The 20,613-nt window shown below is 44.8% G+C and overlaps 1 protein-coding gene across 8 annotated transcripts in view; it reads left to right on the plus strand.

Moving 5' to 3' along the window:
• CNTN4 (contactin 4) overlaps positions 1-20,613 on the plus strand; it is a 795,376-nt gene that overhangs the window by 649,248 nt on the left and 125,515 nt on the right. For all 8 annotated transcript variants that reach the window (XM_033132994.1, XM_033132996.1, XM_033132995.1 and 5 more), the window contains 2 exons: positions 7,445-7,581; positions 10,709-10,838. In XM_033132994.1, the coding sequence (XP_032988885.1) occupies positions 7,445-7,581; positions 10,709-10,838 (267 nt within the window). The remainder of the gene's footprint in view (positions 1-7,444; positions 7,582-10,708; positions 10,839-20,613) is intronic.

The raw sequence follows: 20,613 nt of genomic DNA on the forward strand, positions 1-20,613 counted from the left end.
CCATTGTCCACATACAAAGTGGAATGGGAGAGCTAAAGTAATTATCTTTGAAGAAAGGAAAGGGAAGTTTATAATGGATTTGATTCACTTCATAATTACTCATCTTTCCACCTCATTGTGTCCGTGTGGCCACTTCCTTATTACACAAATAGACCAAGAGAATTATAGCCATCATTTGGAAGAATAAAGTGTGAACTAAGAGAACCTGATATTTAATGCCTTTTGTGCCATTTTTCCTCTATAACAGGCGTTAAGACAGCAAAACCATCTTTACCATTAGGAAACAGTGAATATAATATCTGAGCAGTAAACAAGGCTATGTATTTCACAGAATCCCTTAATGTTTGAGCTACAAGGAACTATTGGGGCCAACCTTTCGACTTGTGTAAGTAAAGTAAGGCCCAGAGACATAAAACAGCTCACCCCTGACCATACAAGTGAGAACTAGCCATGACTAGAACTGCAATATCTGTTATACTCTGCCATATGTTGGTTACTTGTCCTGCCAATAACATGTCGTCATAAAATACGGAAGGAAAAAAGCCCATCAGTCATTCGGATGAGCAATTGACTTTTTCACTTCCTGTTTTCTAATAAGTGCACCTGACGATTGAGTCCAAAAGAGCCCCTTTCAGTCTCCTGTCCCAATTCCATCTGTGGCTGTGTGTCTAGACCTAGTGCGATGTGGTCCTTTGGCTCCAAGGGCAGAACTGGAGGCTTGATGACACTGAAATGGCGTTTGAGCATCGTCAGGGTCCTCAGGGAGTGAACACAAGCCCCATGCAGCACAGCACAGAAACTTCCCCACGGACGTGCTGCAGACCTATGGTCACCACGTAACATGCAGCCCTGCACCGTGGCTTACAGGACAGGATGCCAGAACATGGCCACAGCAGATGAGGCAATTTCGCAGTAGAGCAATAGTCTGCTTTATTGTCCTAGACAGAACTGATATGCACACCCTCAGTTTCTCTGAGTGTCACTTAAGGTAAAGTCAACAACTTTTATTCCCTTCCGTTCATCTGGTGGTTCCAGTAAAGTGGGTTGCTGCAATTGTTCAAGGGGTGCACACTGAGAATGTGGAAATAACAGCCAGTGGGAAGTAGCAGGAGTGAGGACACAGGTCCTTGGCCCCTGAGAAACGTCAGGCCAGGGAAGAAAATGTCACTGCAAGGACAGTATATTGAAATGAAATTCACTCCCTTCACTCTGTGTTGCCACAGAAGGCAGATGCAACTGTTATGATTTTTATCCATCAGGGAATATAGTTTATATTTACCTTTAGCAAAGTTTGCGTTAAGTGGATTCATTTGTCTGAAAATGTCTGTGCTAGTCTAAAGCAGTAGTTCTCAAACTTTTGGTTTCCAGATCCCGTTTTACTCTTAAAAATGACTCTCCCAAATTAAACACCCCAAAGGACCTTTACTAATGTGGGCTCCATCTACCAACATGTGCCATATTATTATAGAAATTAAAATAGAAGTTTAGTACTTTAACAAATTTTAAATGACACTGATACACCAATGCATGTTAACATAATTTCATATTATAAGAAAACTGACTATATTCTTCCAAACAAACAAACATAAAAAACATTTAATGAGAAGAGGGGCATTGTTTATGTTTTTGCAAATCTCTTTCATGTTTGCGTTAACGGAAGGAAGCTGGATCCTTATATGTGCTTCTGCATTCAATCTGTCATTCTGTGTTGTGTTGGTTGACGTATATGAGGAAAGTCTGGCCTCACACACATGAGTCGTTGGAAAGAAAGGATCTCATTGACACCCTGCTAGAGACTTGGGGAACCTCATGGGCCCCTAGACCACGCTCTGAGAACCACAGGGTCCAAAAGAATACCCCCATGGCCGTTGGGGGTAGGGTAGGACGCACTGGAGAGCCTGCAGCAGACCTGCGTGCCGATGCTGAGGGAACCACTTTCTGAATCTGGACCTCAATGTCTCTGGGCCTCATCTCCAGAGTGGGCGTGATTTCTTTTAACTCGCAGGTCATCATCAGGCTGAGAAATAAGATGTGTGAAGTGAGGTTGACGGGATACCCCGTGGTGAGTCCATGGTGACCGTGAGCGGTAGGTAGTATCATGCTCAGAAAGGGGGAGATGGGCGAGTTTAACCCAATAAGAGCAGACTTAGAGAAACACTAGGGAGCGGCTGGGTTGAGGATTACAAAGAAATGTGAAGAAATCAATCCTTGTTAGGCTAGAGTGATAGCTCGCATTATTTGGGTAGTAATGGATTTAATGAACCAGTCTCAAGGCCTTTTTCAATGAATATATTTCTGATTTCCATCTTTTTATTCCACGACTCATTTCTAACATTCTGAACTCACTGCAGCATATCTGGGAAGAGAAAATGTGTGTTCTTATAGAAATTGGCTAACAAGAAAAGAGTTACGCGAAACTGTACAAGTGATGGTACAAAACAGTGATGCTGCTTGTGCCAAACAAGCTGTCTGCGTTCGGGAAGATTGCAATGGGCAGACCAAGGACGGCTTCCTGGAGGAGGCATTTCTGCAGAAGAAAAACTGATTAGGGGATGAAGGGGAGGAGGACATTCCAAAATTACAAGATGGTATGAACAAAGGAATGAGGCAGGGACTGGCTAACTGGATTTGAGGACAAAGGAAACCCTATTTGTCAGGAGCTGTGGGTTCACTGGGCATACTCGGAGAGAAAGTGAGAGAACCAGGTGGAACCAGATGACAGAGGACTTTAAATATTAGCTTTAAAATATGAAATATGGCAATGTGCTTTTAATTTGTATAACTTTTACAGCGTGCAAAGCACATTCACAAATCCCATCCATTATCTCACACACGGGTTACTTCCTGCAGTCATTTCTGTTCTATTTATTAATGAATGACTATTAATAGAAATGTACCTGCTTTTGCTTGCCCTCTAGTGTGCCTTCACACAGTTCGGTTTTTGTATTTTATGCAGAGTGGAGCATTGTGGTCTGGTAGGCCTGGCGTGGTGGCATCTCCCCTTCCGTTGACATAAGTGGAGTGTATCTTAACATAAAGGCAATGAGAAATCAGAGTGTTCGAGTAAAGCATAAATTAACAGAGAGCTCAGGACATGCAAGAATTCAGTTGGTTCAAGAGGCAGTCTAAAGACTTAGCATACTAAATTCAGAAGGGAATTTAGACACCATCAAGTCCATTGTCTCCTTAGCTCAAATGGGAAAACTTAAGCTGTTGGTCTCCAGCCTCCACATTCAAAGCTCAACTCACAAAGCACAAGGTCGAAATGCCTTAGCAGAGTGTTTTTCAAAGTGCGTGTGTTGTTGTTTAATCAAGTTACTTTTTTTTTTTTTACATAAAATTCTCAGTATTTAAAATAAAGCAAGGCTGCTCTAGTTGAAGGAACAGGAATCTCTGAGCTTCAGAGAACTGCATGTGAAAATGCTCCTTGAGAGACGGTTCTGATGGGGCTGGATGAGAGCTAAGACCTAGTGGAGATTTTCAGGGCTGATCAAAGATCAAATGGGGACCCTACCCCAGAACATAATATGAGTATTTCTTGTAAAGCTAAATAAAAACTGACTTCCTTTTAATGAGTTCTACAACTGGGGAGTCAGGGGTTAAGAGCAGACTGTAAGAATAAATTGGAAAACTATATAAGAAGGTTGGTGAGTAAATAGCTCAACTGCCAATATTGGGAACATTGGATTCAAGGTAAAGATACTGAGAATGCCTCATTGATTCTGTCAACAGCACAAGAATTCCAGGCTGGAGATAAAGATTTGGGAAGCAACTCTATGTAGGTGGTAAATTGAAGCCAAGTAATTATCTTCAGGCTCATAAAACCCATTACCCATAAGCTTCGGAAGCTCTGCTAGCCTAACCTCTGCGTTTCCTGGAGATGCTTCCTCTTCTCCGGGACTGTCAGCCGCCAGGCCTGACTGGCAATGGCTACAGGTCCTCCTTATTATCCTAATGGAAATGCTTTTCCCCAGAGTGTCCTTGCTTTTGGATTTTTAAATTTCTAAGTCCAAAGGCTCATGATGGCATTTCTTTCTATTAGAAATTTCTAGTTTTGGAGAATCAGACAGCCAGATAGCTCTGAGAATCGTTTGACCACTAGATTCAAACTATATCCATCTTCAATAGAAATTATTATTGGGTAAGATGCTTGCGTGATTCCTGTGGCTGGAATACACAGGCATTGATTTAGGTCATTTCTGTCAGTTATTGAACAGAAGATTGAAATGAAGACATTATCCATCTATCCAAGAGACTAACAGTGTCATAGCATCAAATCTAACACAACCATTAACCTTGTATTTGAATTTGTAGCTTGAGAATAAGACTTAAGATGTTTTAGAGAAGAGATTCTTCTGAAAGAACATGAATGGCCAAAACGGATGGTTCTGTTTTAATATGTGGATATGATTAATTCTACTTAATAGTCAGGATCTACATGTATTATTTGCCCGAAAAGACATTAGATACAACCTTCTTTCTGAAATAATAGTGCTGAACCAACCACTTCTGGCCTTCCTTAGACCTATTATTTAGACCTGGAGTTACAAAATGTAGTTGAACCTAAATATTGGATGATAAATACCATAGAACCACCCACATGGATTATATATTTAAAAAAAAGAAAGAAAAAAAAAGGAAACAAACATGGTTTTCTATTAGGCTCTAAAATGCACCATTTTTTTATCCAAGGACTTTGAACTGGGTGACCCAAAGAGCTGGAGAGATGTGAGCAGCTTCCATGAGGCGCAGAACTTTATTCTAGAACAGAAAACTCACCCACTTAGATATGATTCATTCCGTCTAAGTGAGTGAATCAAACCTGCATGGTGTGGGCTTTTGCCCTGTGGATCTGCAATTGGTGTGTTGAAAGGAAGATTATCTCATTCTTTGCCAATTACAGAATATGATATTTCATTCCTGATCTCCCTGGGCCCATGTCCAGGTTTTCACTTCAAAAGGAATACATTTTCATCATTTCAGGTTTGGCTTCTATGTATTAATTTTACCTTAAAAGCAGAGAAAGTACCTTATGATGGCTCTCAAAGGCTGGACTCGTTGCTGGGGTCACCTTGGCCGGCACCAGTACGACCTGAGCCTCCTGGCTAGGCCCCTTCCTGTAGGATAACATGGGGCACATCCTCAGAAGGGTTCAGTTAGCGAGAGATTCGTAAGGTCTTTCCAAGACCCTCCCTTCCTTGCACCGTCTCCTTTTCCAGATTGCAAGGTATTGCTGCCAGCACTCTGTATTTTTGAAAAAGAGTGACGAATAAGCCCAAGTGTTACAGGAAATCTGTGACATTGAAATCTGTGTCTCTGCATGGGGTTTTGATGTTTTCTTTTTGAACTTCAACTTGACATTGCTTCATAAGTTACGTTTGCCCTTCCTTTTTTTTTTTTCCTTTTTTCTCACCCTCTTTGAAAAGTTTGGCTTAGTTGTTAATATTCCACACAGCTTTCTGGAGCTTTTCTTGTTTGCTTGGTCTTCGTGAGCTCTATGGGGGGTAAATATTCAGCAGGTTGAATGTGAAATCAGGTCCACAACTGCCATAAGCCGATCAGGGTGACACATCTGACACACAGTTCTTCCAGCAGAGAACTGAAAAAGCACCTACTTCCTGAGCTTCCTTTGCGTGATGGCAGGAAGATACAAAACAGCGGCCGACTGACAGCTCTTTCAAGGATGAAGGTCATGGCCCTTAGTTCAAGTGAATGCTTGTTGATGTTATAGCTTTTTGGGGAAGTTGACCCCCCACCCTTCCTGCACAGGTGGCACTGCATCGTCCCCATCGAGAGAGGATTTGTCAAACTGGGTTTTGCTCTTTGAAAAACATGAAATTGCTTACAGATGGAAGAAGGAAGGAGAAAGCAGCGTTTACTCAGGGGCCTAGAGACACCTCTGCTGGTTAAGGGACGTGAGAGTTTTTTCTAGTTTTGTTTATTATTAAGAAGGTAAGGTAGACAGCTTGTCCTCAACCCTCAACAGCAGATTCCCTCAACAGCAGATTCCTTTTGAATTAAATTGTGGATGATTCTTACCAAATGAAGGTTCTGAGGCCAAGTCAGGAAGAGATATGTTTTAAAAGGATTGCGTAGCATCTTTTAATTAAACACTGAATCAACTCTGGCTATTCAGTTTATAGTGGCAGACGTCACCCTGTAGAAATGCTCTGTGGGCATCACCCTGTAGAATTGCTGAATGGGTCCCAAGGCTCTCTTCTGGGTCAACTTCGGGCTGAGGGCCTCCTACCTGAACACGCATGCCATTCCAGTTACCATTGGTGTGAATTATGCCATAGGCAAAAAGAATGATATTTATGAAGACGTTTTATGGAACGTGGAATTAACACCGTCTTTAGCTCCGTTAAGAACGAGGAAAGAAAACATGACTTCAGTTGAACCATGAGAAATGCGGCATAATTTTGGTGGCGGGAGGGGTAAGGGCAGGGGGCAGTGTTGGAATAAGGAAGGCCTGACTTTCTGTGGTAACCGTGGGCAGGATGTGATGTCCCAAGAAGGTGTTGGTAAACACCAGGACTCACTCTGAGGTTTGGGATTCTAGGGCCATACTCGTGTGGATAACACTCTATCAATATGAAATGAGTCAATGTTAAAAATGTTGATAGTCTTGAAGGGGGAAGGAGTCACAAAACTTAGCTAGATCATGTGTGGAGTGAAGTGCATCCGTTAGGGGCAGGCTAAGCTGCTGTAACAGACAGAACCCAAACACAGTGGCTTAAATAGGAAGTTTTTCTCTCTCTCATGTATCTCTCCAAAAATAGGCAGGTGAGTCCGGGGCTGCTTTGTTCCACAAGGTCATTCAGGCAGGTCAGCATTTCCACCCTACATAACTTCCATCTCTGAGCCCAAGGATGTTTCAAGGATGTTTGTCACTTTTTTTCCCATCGGTGGGAAGGGGCAATGAGAGTCCAGAGCAAGTGTCTTTAGGTAAATAATCTGGAAGGTTCTCTCTGCACTTTGACACGCATGCCATTGGCATGAACTTAGTCACAAGGTTACCTCTAGCTGCAAAGGAATCTGGGAAATGTAGTGTATAACTAGGAAAACATGAGCCCAGCCGAAAATGGTGAGGCGGTGTGAAATATTTCTCTTACAGAAAGGAAAGAAAAAGGAGGACTAGACACTTGGGGAAGAGGGAGAGTTGATTTTGCCACATGGCTAATGCTAGTTTTATTTATTCTGCACTTACTGAATAAAAGACCAGCCACATGGGCTGCAGAAGTGAGTGGCCTTTGGACTTGGACATGGTTTGGGGTGTCTTCTAAAAGTCCTTGGTGAACTTCTGCCCATCCTTGTAACTTGCTTAACATTTGGAAGAGGGATTTTATGATTGGCCTACTTTTGTCCCTTGGTTGCATATGATAAAAATAGATGGAATGTACACTGAATGTCCGTCTTGTCTTTGCCTTCTGAACTGCTATAGCTCAACCTAATTGGATTCAAAAAATAAATGATATCCACGTGGCCATTGAAGAACATGTCTTTTGGGAATGCAAAGCTAGTGGAAGACCGAGACCTACATACAGGTGGCTGAAGAACGGTGAAGCGCTGTCCACTCGGGTAAGCAGACTGATGACAGGTGTGTCTTAGTATTGCTTGTAGTGTCCAAGGTGTCCTTGTTGCTATGGAAACAGGAAAATGACAAGTTGTTTCCAAACTAATCTGCAAGCAAATGCCATTCTTACTGGAACAAGTGACAGTGAGTGCGTTTGGTCAACAGCCTGCACGTAAATGCCATTCTTCAGCTCCAGGCGGGACCTTGGCCTTCACACATCAACATCTCTGGCTTCACACTTGGAAAGTCATGCAGAAGGTCTGGAACATGTAATTGTGTAAGACACAGATTTGTGTGCGCACTAGACACGAGCGAGTGAGTGACACCTCGAGACATCCAAACGCCCCTCCCAGTGTGGTTTCATCATTCCTTCTGTCTGGGAGACCTCTGGGCAGCGTGGTGTAGTGTGTTCCCCATCCAGATACCCACTCTGCCTCAGACATGGAGTAATGATGTGTTCAAACACGAGATTAGCATCTCTGATCCCACAGAAATAAAACAGAAACAGGAGGTGATGCCTGGGGCTGCAGGCAGCGCTGGAGGGCCCGGGAGCGGCAGTGTAACTGGTACCTCAGTTACAAGAGTCCCTCTCCAGGGACAAGATGCAATATTTTCAGAGCTCAGGCTCAGGTATACATCGCCCCACCCACCTGTTGCCACCCAGTGGTACAAGCAGCCAAACGGCTTAGTAGGACTCTGACGTAAGAGGGGTGCAAAGCAAGGGGCCATGCCCCCCAGTGGCCCTGGGGTGGGAGCTGCAGTAGCCCTGGCATCGTTGCAGGTCGGGACCTCAGAGAAGCCATCAGGAGACTGTTTGTGGGCCAGTGGGCCAGGGAACGGAGTGGAGCGGTCACAAAACTTCTAAGGGGGAGGGGAGGACACAAACCAACAAAAATGACTCCTTTTCAAAATAAGCCTGCAAACCAGCAGTCCCTTTAGAAAGATAACCTCCTATAGAACAAGCAGTCTGTTTACCAGACTCAAAGAGATAAATCAAAGAATCATGTCCATAAAAATAAACAGCATGTTTTGAAACGATAGCAGATAAATCTTTTTAAAGACTAAATGGAAATCTTAGAAACATATAACCATGAAATAAAAATTCTACTGACACTATTCATTTTGTAAGGAGAAATGATAGGTTATACTAATATTCACAAAGGATTCAGAAGGTGTTCTTCTCAAAACAATTTTAACAAATGCTGAGCTAACCCACCACTCCAAACACATTGCCTCATCCGACATTCCCAAGGGACCTTGTGAGTAAATGCTATTGTTCTGCCCATTTCACAGACAAGGAAACTACCTGTTTGTAAAATGGTCAGAGCTGAGCGATTTGCCTTAGATCACATCGTTCGTTCGTAAGTAACGGAGCCCGGATCCAAATATTAAATGTCTACTGCGTTCAGAACCACCAAAGTTTACCTGGGTAAGAGTTTCAGAATTGGTTATGTGGAAACATTTTTATGAAAGAGCGAGGAGGAAGAGATAAGGGAAGAAAAGTGTAAATGTTCTTTGAAAATATTTCAAAAATTGCTCTTTGGGTTTTCCAAAAACAGGCTGTGAGCAGGTTTGCGTGCAGGCGCTGCGTTGGGGGTGCTGTCGGGAGCCTCACCTGTGACACAGTCAGGGAAGCCAGGTTGAGCCCAGGGGAAGTGACACAAACTCAGGGCGTGGCCTGGAGCAAGATGGTCCTTCACCGTCTCCCCAGTCGAGGCAGGGACGCTTGGCCTTTGCATCCCTTCCTTGACCCGGTCGTTGGATTGGGGGAGTTCCTTCAGCCAAGGGCAGTTCCCCGAGAGAGACTTAGCCATTATCTCACTCAGCAGCTGGGGGAACAAGTACCTTGGTCCTGAAGGGATTATCTGGAAGGTCCAGCGGTACCCTGGGAGAGGAGGGACGTGGACACAGTCAAGGAACGCCCGTCCAAAAGGAGCAGACCCTGACAGAGAACTCGGAACAAAGCAGGAGAGGATGGTAGGACCTTCGAATTGGGAACAATTGTGTCCAATAGAATTTTCCTTACAGGGTTTTCCTATTGCACTCAAATGTTCACCGACGTTGGACACTTTCCTTGGGCCCCAAGTTGAGAGTCAGTTTTTCATCCTCCCGGGCCCCACGGGAAGAGTGCCTGTGGGAGGCGCTGGCAGGGATGTCAGTGGGCACAACTGCAGACCTGCAGACTCGGGGGAGGGGGCGTTGGAGGGGACGCCTGCACCTCCTGCTGTCACCTGAAGGGCTCCAGCTCGGCTCATGGTCTCTCAGTTCTGAGAGCCAGACTCAAATCTGACTCAGATCCGTAGAGCGCAGGTACCCAGGTAACTGGCATCTTCCTCCCTTTGTTTAATTAGTGGAGCACAAGGCCTAGATTTGATGAAAGCCTAATACGGTGTTCACCCAGCTAAACTGAAGCAGAAAACCAGTGTATCTTCATATATTGGACCGTTTTAGATGGCAGGACTCCTCGAAGGATGAGATCCTTTTCTGGGACTTCAGAAAACGATCACACAAGTTACATATCCTCAGGCTGACGAATGAGAACAGTCTGTTCCAAACACTAACTTGCCTGTCTTCAGACTGGCCACCAGCCGGTGGTCCTACGCGTAGGCCAAGGGAGCATTCAGTTATTAATACCTGCTTTTTGTTTTGTTTCCTAAACTTCTACTGATATTAAATATTCGTCTTTGCTTCATCAAAGAAGATTACAATCCGATTAACTTTCAAAGCGTTGCCTGCTCGTAATTTGAGTGTTTTAAATACACAGTCAGTTTCGTTGTATTCCCCACCCGCTCAGGTAGCACAAAGCCTTAGAGTAAAAAAACCCAGCATTTTAAATTTTAAGTTCATCCATTTCTAGGGGGTAGTAATATGAATGTTTTCCCTGTTAAATCAGTGAGAACTCAAAAGAGTCCTACCATTTAAATATCACTTTCCAACTGATGTACGGGTTGTTCCATTTAGCATCTGACCTGCCACAGATTTAGTTGACAGATAAATAGATAATGTTATGAAAATTGCTTATGTGATGGCGATTTTCTTCCCATTAAGCCCCTTTGATATAACATGTAGCCAAATGGCCTTGAGATCTCATTGCAGAAGGTCATTGTTTTGTGTTTCTCTTTTCTTTCACAGGACAGAATTCAAATTGAGCAAGGGACACTCAACATAACAGTCGTGGAACTCTCCGATGCTGGCATGTATCAGTGTGTGGCAGAGAATAAACACGGAGTTGTCTTTTCCAACGCTGAGCTCAGTGTTATAGGTGAGTCTACATACTGGAAGGAAAGAAAATAAAAACTGTTTAAGTCACTGCACTCACATAGGCTTTACCAAGCATAAATATTCAACCCAGAAACGGGTTAAGAAATCTTTAGACTGAAGATACCACTGCAAAAACTAGTAACAGTCTACACACAGTGAGAAGAGGTCACTGTCTAAATCAGCCTCTCTGACACTTACAGTGGATAACAGGGTTCCCGCGACTCTCATTTTTATTCCTCTATCCATCACTGTTCTAAATTACACAAAGTTTCTGAAATGCTTTGGAGTCTGTTGCTGTTGTTTCAATGTGTTGTAACCTTCAGCCTGGAAGGAAGAAGAGCTCACACGGATTGGAAAGGTTTATTGGAATACCTGGCTGAATGCCTATCTTCTTCTCCCACATCTGAATTTTCCAGGCTCTGCACTGTGGGCTGCCCGTGCCTCCAGCGACCCCTCTCACCATGTGGCCCCTTCCTCCTGCTCCTCAGCTGTACTGACCTTTCTGCCCTGTGGTCCACCGCCCTCCCTTCCTCCAGGGGCCCCGCACATACTGTTCCTTCTGCCTGCAATGCTTTCCCTTCCCCTCTTCATTTCCTTAAGTCCTTCTCATTCTGCATCTCCCAGCTCCACCGTCACTGCCTCCAAACGTCAGCCCTGGCCCCATGCCGAGGTCAACTCCTGCTCTTACAGGCTGTTATGCTGCCTTTAATTCTCCTTGTAACCGATGCCACAGTTGCAATGTACTTGTGTGTCTGATTTCTGTCTTTTTATCCCACTGCACTGTCATCCCCCATGATCTCAAGGACCATGTTTGGTTTCACTCATCATTTCATACTTAGGACTTAATACAATAGTGAAGCGCATAGTGTGCACTTAATAAATATTAAATGAATGTAGGAATGAATGAATGTGTTAAGTGATGAAGGAGTTGAGAGACTATTAAAAAGTGCATAAACCAGGTCAGGTCAATAAACAATGGAAAGTATAGGTTAAGTGAATTGACAAACTTATGGGCATTAAGGAAAAAAACAACTTGCTTGCACCCCAGAGAAAAATCTTGACTCTGACTTCAGAATTTCTCTGAACTAACTAATCAGTAGTCCTCTTCCGGGAAAGCATACTAGAAGATTCTGAGTAAGAGAAAAGCAGCGCAGAAAGGACGCTGATCCCATAAGCCCTGAGTTGTCCTCCTGCAAAGCACGTTCTGATACATTTGGTGCCTAGCTTGTAGATCTTACACGTATGAGTAGGTGCTCCAAGCTGAATGTACTCCCACCCTGTGCAAGGTGAAGAAGGAAGGAAAAGCTGCCATGACAGTTCCTTGGACCAACATCCATCAAAGACAAGAATTTGTGAGAGTTTATGGGGCTGCAGCCTTTTTCCAAGAGGCCTAGGGACATTCTGGCCTGGAATGTTCTGGAATGATCACCCGCATGACCTACTGTTAAGCATGGCCTTTGTGGGTGCCTAAACACAAATACCTCCAACCCCACAAATGTTAGGAACAATCACGTTTACTTCCTCGGGACAAATATGGTCGTTCCCCCCGCCCAGGTTGGCTCTGACTATTGGTAGTTGGAAGTGACTGTTGGTTCATAGTTTACCATGGTGGATTGCTCAGAGTTTTCTGCAGAAAGAAGTGTGTTCTCTATTATACATCATGTCAACTCGTTAGAAGAACAGGTAAAACTGAGGGTGAGTGGCCTAATGAATGGGCCACATTGTCCTGAAACCCTCCCATGAGTACTTGACAATCTACAAGTCTGGGGACCGACCCCATTATAATTATAAAAGATTTTGTAGGTCCCTTTGTTAAAATTTGATAGTGGCAAGTGACTAAAAATCACGGGATAAAATCATGGGGATGGAGGCTAACTATAGTCCCCAACGCAGGGCCTGAAGTGGGAAAGGCTGTTAAAATGTTTCTTCTCTAGAGCCCCTACCCACAGCTGGAAATAATAGTGCGTATGAGATCTGTATCTTAGAATGGTATCTATTCGTTGTGTGGATGAGCTGTAAAGGCTTAAAACAGCTCTTTGCAGGGCCTTTCCCAGATCCTTTCCCTTCCCCCCACCCAGGGTTCAAAGCCTGTGAGTTGGCAATCACTGCTCCAACTTTTACGTTCAGAGGGTTATTTCAAATCATTTGCAATTGAAAGTAATTCCAAGTGAATTCTTGATCTGAGTTCTTATCTTAAGTTCCCTAAGGTCAGCAAGATAGAGCACTAAAGATAAGGAGGAAGTACTTGAGAAGTTATTTAGCCACCCTGGTCTCAGCCAAGCTGAGTATAAGAACAGTAAGGCACATCAGTAAGTGACACAGGCCAAACCCTGGTAGGAAAAAAAAAGTAAGGCTTCAGGAGTTCAGGAAAGGGAGATTGGCTAATGGCTCAGGCTGGTCAGCTGGCCCTGAACAAGAATTTCTGTTTGGAAAAACAGAAAAGGGCACCAGGAGTGTTCCAGGTCAGAGTGAATTGGCCTGAACAGAGGCTCAAAGTTACGAAACATCTGGATAGTTTCTTGCACATAGAGAATCCTGAATATACATCTAATCTTGAAATAACATCTAACTAGTTAACATCTTAACTAGCCTGTAAGGATAGTTTCTTGCACATAAAGAATCCTGAATGTTCTTCAGAAAATTTGATTGAAAGCATAAAGCATATGGGTAAAATTTAAACGTGAGAGAGGAAGATGAAAAAATTAAGGACCAATTTTAGAGCATCTTGAACAACAAGCTTAGACTTTCCCTGTTTAATGCACCATTTCCCTTCCAAACAAACAAAGTCAAATTAACATACTGCAAGTGAATTGAAGGGCAGTAAAGTGTTGAATGAGTAAATCCCTAGAGTCCATGTTAAGTGAATGAGAGAGAAGACGTTGGACTGTTTGAAAATACACATAAATTAATATTGGTTAACTCGGGGAAGCTATACTATCATTTTATTCCACAAGTCACCATGTTTCTTGTAGAGTAAAATAGTTTGACTCTTTTGGGTCATCTGACTGCTTTGGTATTACCTGTATTAGAATCATGGTGAAGTTGAATTGAACAAAGGAACAAAATGAAAACAAGATACTTCAGTACAAGGAAGAAAAAAAATTGGGCTGCTCCAGCCATTGATCAAATATCAGATGCTGTAATGCTGGAGAGGAAGTCCCTTTCATGATAGGTACTGGCCCTAAGTCACGAGGAAGGGACGGTCAAGAAGCGAGTGACCGATGTGTTCTGTCTGGGTATGTAATGTGCATGTAACGTATCTATATTTAATGGATTGAAACTGCTAAATAATTAACCTGGATGCTGGTTACTCCCTGGATGCCACAGAGAGACTGTTTTCTTCAGCTCAGTGTATTAGAGTTGGCCTGGTTCTGGGCACATCAGGTAGAAATCTCCTGGTTTGTGACAGAACCTGTTGCAATTGATGCTTTATTATTCCACAATGCAACTGTCTGCAGGCCTCTCCTGTGCCCACCTGTGTCAGGGACGGGGTTCTGTTGTGTGACACACTCCGGTGGCATCCCCAGGGTGTTCCCCGGGTGACACTGTATTCCACCCCTGCCTCCTACTCATGAAAGTGTATTGGAACTGGCGTGAGTAGTCTTAGAATCATGTGGAAACTTTAATCTTCTGTAAAAATGTCATTAGAAATTGTGAGGTATTTCCTTGGTTGAAAAATCACTTTTCTAAGGCACTGTGTTCCTGTTTCTTATGTGCGTCCACTTCAATGGATGACTGTATTGGTGACTGCTGGCTGACTGCCGAACTTGAAACTTCCCGTGATGCTCCATTCGGAACGCACGTGCCATGTGCTTAGTCATGGGGCCGAGACGGGAGCTAGGTCCCAAGAGCAGAGGCGGGGACCAGGCACCTGTGAGTCAGTGCAGGAGTGCTTTCTAGGAGAAACCTGGAAGAGAGCAGGATAGCGAGGGCGCTGAGGTGGGATGTGGGCTCAGGTGAAGTCTGGCCCTAACTCAGCCTGAGAGGGATAGCTGCAGATTCTCAGTTATTCCCGCCTGAGGCACAGATGCTGCCCTTTTTTTTTTCCAGTCTCCATATCAGTCAGTCATTGGGCTGCCCCTAAAGGGGCAGTTGGCATTGTCACTACATAGGAGTAGGAGATAGAGGGGCGGGGGTAATGAGAACAAAACCTCCCTTCTAGTCAGTTCCCGAGAGGGAGCAGCTGAGGTGGTAGGCTGCCATGGCTCACAGCAGCTGGGGCCAGAAGAAAGAAGCAGTGTGACGCACAAACAGCCTCGGCGACAGAGGACGAGTAATACCGAGTCGCTTGGTTACTTGGTCCAGTTTCCCTGGGTCGTAATGGGTAGTGTCACGAGTGTCTGATTTTGAAATGGAATGAATGGTCCCTGAGAGCGAGTGGGTGTCTTCCCCGTGGTCCTCTGAAAGTGGTTTGACTCTGCCAGGACTGTGTCATGGGACAGAAGCAGCTTTACCTGAGAGATTTCCGTCTGATGGTTCAGTGTCACAGGCTTTCCTGGCCTGGGGGGTGGAGGACATCTGACCCTGGCGGGATACTCGGATACCACTAAGGGCCAGTTAAAGGGTGGCGCTGGCTGCAGCAATTATCTGATTAATCTGGCCTTTACCCGTTTTCTAACCTGGCTCCCAGATCAGAAAAGCATTAAGACGAAACCCAAAGTCATTCCACAGGGACGTCCACAGGCACTCATCTGCACCCGAGTCGGATGTCTCAGCTGCCTCGTTGAGCCAGATTACAAAATAATCAAATGCGGCACGTGTGATGGGCCTCCAGGGAGCAGACAAATGCCTTTCTTACCAAATGTCATTGTCTAGGCGGGAGCTTTATTTCAATCTCCAGGAAGAGGGAAGGCTCTGTGCTTGGATCTCCGATTCCAATGTGGTATTTCTAACCAGGTGGTCAGCCCCCACGTATCAGTAAAATGAGGACGCCGTCCCTCCCCTTACCCTCAAAACAGAAAGAGATTACACGCGAGAGCTTTGCTCAAGCCTGATGTGTTTGTAGCAATATAAGAAGCGTTCTGCTGTTGTTCACTGGTGTCCACACCAGAAACCTGGAGCAGCCGCAAACACACAAACAAACAGAACGTTCCTCAGGTTCCCAAATTTTGCTGCAAATTAAAATCACGTGGGAGCTTTTCACTATCCCGGCACCACACCGGTTAAGTCCATCTCCGGCCCGGGACCCAGGCCATATGCTGTAAAGCTGCCCAGATGTAACTCCAGGGAACAGTGCCGTCTGGGAACGACTGCTCTAATTGAGCAGATCGGAACACCACCGATTTGTTCCGAAGGTATTGATCCTCGCGGTCACCGCGCTCAGCCCGCAGGGAGGACCTGTTAGAGCGCAGGGGGCTGAGCCCCGCCCCCGTGAGCCTGACAGGGGCGTCTGGGCGGGGCCTGCCGGTCTGTGTGTCTCACCAGCGCCTGGGTGCTGGTGGTGCTGCCTGGTCCAAGACCACATTTGGAGAGCCAACCACTGCTCTAAAATAAGAACTCCGGGCTACGCAGAGGTTGTATTGTTTGTTTAACTTGAATATAGCCTACGTAGTAAAGCTTCAGGTTTTGATCAGGCCTCTGAGTCCGAAGGCCACCTGCAGCAGAGCAGTACCTGGCATCAGAGACCCCAGCCCTGGCTGAAGGACGCCTTTCACCCAGACAGGTGAGTAGGAACAGGCACACAGAGGAGTGGCTTCACAGACTGCCCTGTGAGGACCGGGCTCAGGTGTTGCTTGCACGGCTCTGGTGGTGTAAGGCCATGCGAGGGGAGATGTTGAAATCTGAGGGATAAGTATTTGACAGTTGCTCACAGCAGTTTGCCCCACAGAAATGCTTCCAGTGAGTTAGGGTTTAAAGTGCAGCTGAGGAATGCAGCCCCAGGCATTACTGAGTATCAGCACCGCTCACTGCCTTGCAGCCAGAAGCTTGAATCTTCTGGTACGTGGCTGGGGAAGCGCTATCCATTCTGAAATCCACAGTCCTGTGCACAGAACGATTGCCAACAAATTCTTCCTCAAATGTCAAGCCGCAAGGAAGTTTTGAGTCTTCTAGCAAAATTATATGTCTTTCTCTTATGAGCCAGTAAAAAATAAGCTCTTCTCTTTCCCTCTGTGGCCACGCTGACCTGTCTGCTTTGGCTGTGAAGTTCAGGGCTAATTTCACTCTGTTGTGTTAAGTCTAGTAAGATTGTTTCCGATCCTTCCTGGGTTGACTTCAGCCATATTTTAAATGTATCTAATACTTTATGTCTTCTGCTAGTATCCAGCACAAGTCTCTTTGAATTAGTGAATAAATAAATGAAATGAAGTAACTATCCCCCCAGCCCACCCCCGCCTGTCCCCCACTACCTTCTGGCAACAAATTGATTCATTTTTGTAGCCTTAGAATCCGCAGTCAAGATTTAGCAGTCGGTTTTCAACTTTAAGGCATGTAAAAATTACTTGGAGATCTTTTTAAATTCAGGCTCTGATTACAGGTTTGGGGCAGGGCCCGAGGTAATGAATGTCCAACGAGGTCCCAGGTGAGCAGCAGTGCTTCTGCTCTGGCAATCGCAGTGTCAGCGGCACAGCTTGTAAACTTGTGAATTCCCAGGTCCCTCTCCTGGTGGGTAGGGTTTAGGAGTGGATACCGTTAACAAGCTCCTGCAGCTGATTCTTATGATGAGTTAAATTTGGGCACCGCTGATGTACAATCTTCTCTGTAGATCCTGTTCCCAAACCATGAGCCATCACTGTGGAGCACCCTGTAAAAGCACACAGGAGTTTGGCGGCAGGAGAACTGACTGTTGGTATCAGCGCTCCACATTGACTCCGTCCACATTTCCATTACTGAACTGAGTGCTGACAAAAGCTCTATCAATCATTGTGACAATTCTACCAGAAATAGACCATTTGCACCAACAGCATTCCAGCATTTTTTTTTTTTCCAACATGAGCAGACAGCGGCTCTTCTAAGTTCCTGAAGTGTACTTAATGTAAGGCAGGTTGCTTTTTCTAAAGCCTTGCGAATGTGGTTGAAAATGAGCCTAGCGAAATGGCCAATATGTGTTCCCTTTGCATGTTAAAGCTCCCTCAGTGAGTGCCTTGTGGAAGGACCGTGATAAGCAAGAGATCAGTCACTGCTGGATTACAGACAGAAGCGTCACTCATCCACATTGTAGTGTTTCTCTCGAGCATGCAGCCCTTAAAGCTGCTCTGGTGCCCAACTCACAAAGCCTCAGGGAGCAGATTCTCTGAACACAATGAACCAATCAAAGGAACTGGAAGGGAGCTGAAGTGCCCTGGGTTGCTTGTTTGGGAGTACCTGGGGAAGACAGAGGAGATGGTCGTATTGCCACACAAGAGGTCCCAGATCTGGGGAAAGCTGAGCTCTCAGGGCCCACTGGTCCATTTCCTGTGTTTTGGGGAAGTGGGGAAAGGAAGTCCTATGCTGGAGGCAGCTGACACTGGCAGGAGCCAAGTCTGTGGATCCTTGTTACTTGTCACCCAGTGACTTCTTATCGGTAGCCTGAAATCGGCCATGGTGGGAGTATTTACACCACAGAAATTGGCAAGCACTAAAAACCAAGTTGTTTGGTGTTTTGTTTTGTTTGGAGAGCCAGTTGTTAAACATCTACCATCACACCAGGTCATGTGGTTTAAGAATATAAACAGCCCAGATTGTATTTCTTGGGTAATTCTGTTTCGTTACACTGAGGCCCCACTGCAGAGAGGCTGGAGTGTTCAGGCCAGGAAGTGAAGAAGCCATCTACAACCCCACTCAGAGAAAAGAAAGGGATGTGGCAGCCAGGCAGAGCACTGTGACGGGGAGTTTCCTGTTTTGAACTGAATTCCTGAGCGCTCTCTTACAGCGTATAGTACTTCAACAACTATTGATTGAACCTCTACTTTGTGCCAAGCACTGTGCAAGGTCCGAGAGATATACACACCCATAATACACAGTCTGTGCCTTTAAGAAACTGATGAACTAATAGCTAATAACAAGTGCTCCCATTTCTTCACCACTGGGATTCTAGGACTCTCACTACCACAGTCTAATGACTCTCTTCCGTCCATTTAACAAGTATTTCTGTCTCATGACAAAGTTAGCCGTATCAAGTATGGCATTCCAGTACTCTACACGACTTGTGTGACCAAGGTCACTGATTTGTAGGAGTGTTCAGGACAGTGTGCCAACTCGAATGAAATATCCCTAATTTGGAGTGATAGAAGAAGGTCATGTGCTTACAGATATTTTAAAATGCATTGCCTCATTATCTTTAGATAGGGTAGCTCAAGGGAGGTTAGTTAACAAGGGGTTAGCAGCCCAAGCCCTGCTTAAAGCATTATATAAAAATGACTTTTAATCCATGTATTCATTATTGTATAAGAAATGATGCGCTAAAATGGCCTTAAAGTGTTTTTCTTGGAATAGGAAAAAAGTTTGCATCCTTGTCTACACAACTAATTTTTGGCTTTGCAAACATTTTATAAAAAGAAAAAGGGCTGAGCGTGATCGTGCTTGTTGGCAGAGAAGGTGTTGAAAGATCTCGAGATGGTTCCTGTGCTCGGAAGCATTTGTCAGTTATCGCAGTGCCTGAGGAGCCAATGTTAAAGATATAGTTCTCGCCTGTACCAGGACGCAGAAATTACGACGACTCGGCAGCGAAAAGGAACTAGCTGTTGATACACACAACTTGGATAGATCTCAAGAACATGGCACTCAGTGAAAGAAAGGAAAAAATCCCCAAAGGTTACCTGCTGCATGATTCCTTATGTATCGCATTCTCAGATAACTGCTCCACAGAGATGGAGAACACGTGGAGGTTTGTAGGCTTTAGAGAGGGTGTGGCTGGAAAGGGGGGGCAGGAGAGAACTGTCTTGATGGAAGAGTTCTGTATCTTGATTTCAGTGAAAGTCGCTCAAGTCTGCATCTGTGATCAAGTAGCAGAGAGCTGTCCACACGCATTCTGCCAATGATCAGCTTCCTTGTTTAGACATTATACCAGTACTGCACTTACACAGGGTGTAACCACTGGGGAAAGGATGCACACGGCCCCCCTGTATTATCTTCGCAACTTTCTGGGCATCTGTGCTTATTTAAAAATACAAAGGGGTTTTTCTTTTTTTCACACAAAGATGTACTTTGGGGCTCTAAGTAAAGTTTTGCAGTGTGAAGTCCCCTAATGATGGTGCTGGAGTAATAGAAATAGCAGAAGGTACAGTAGGCATGAAGTACTTCCTCCGGGCAGATATCGTGCTAAGTATAAGTACTTTCTGGACCATTCATGTATCACTTCATATCAGAACAACCTTGTGACTGTAAGTAGTAGTATTCTGCTTTGTGATAAGAGGTGCCTGTAAACAGAAGAGCTCCCATGGTCGGAGACACCCTGAGGAGAACAGGGCCTTCAGTGAATGAGAACAGAACTAGCAGGACCTGGGGAGTAGGGACATTAGGGACACATTAGGCGGCACTCAGAACAGAAAAGTCTCACTTCCGAGTTTTGTTTAGTCCCCTTTGTTTAGTCTCTGATCACCGCTGATCAGAGAGGGCTAACTTTGGATTCCACCTTGGACCTACAAAGAAAAAAATACCCGCTGCAACCAGCCTTCTGGTCACCTACCCAGCAAGCCAGGAGAAGATTGGGGTTCTACAATCTGATACCAGCATTGTCTCCTCCCTGGTGGAAATACTTGAATAAATGCATTCCCTCTAGGTTTCTTTTTCTGGAACGATGAAGTATTATCATTAAGTAAAGATAACAGGTAAAGGTTAAAATAGTAGGAAATACTGAC

This window comes from Rhinolophus ferrumequinum, chromosome 17 (assembly GCF_004115265.2).
Source record: "Rhinolophus ferrumequinum isolate MPI-CBG mRhiFer1 chromosome 17, mRhiFer1_v1.p, whole genome shotgun sequence".
In the NCBI taxonomy this organism is placed as follows: domain Eukaryota; kingdom Metazoa; phylum Chordata; class Mammalia; order Chiroptera; family Rhinolophidae; genus Rhinolophus; species Rhinolophus ferrumequinum.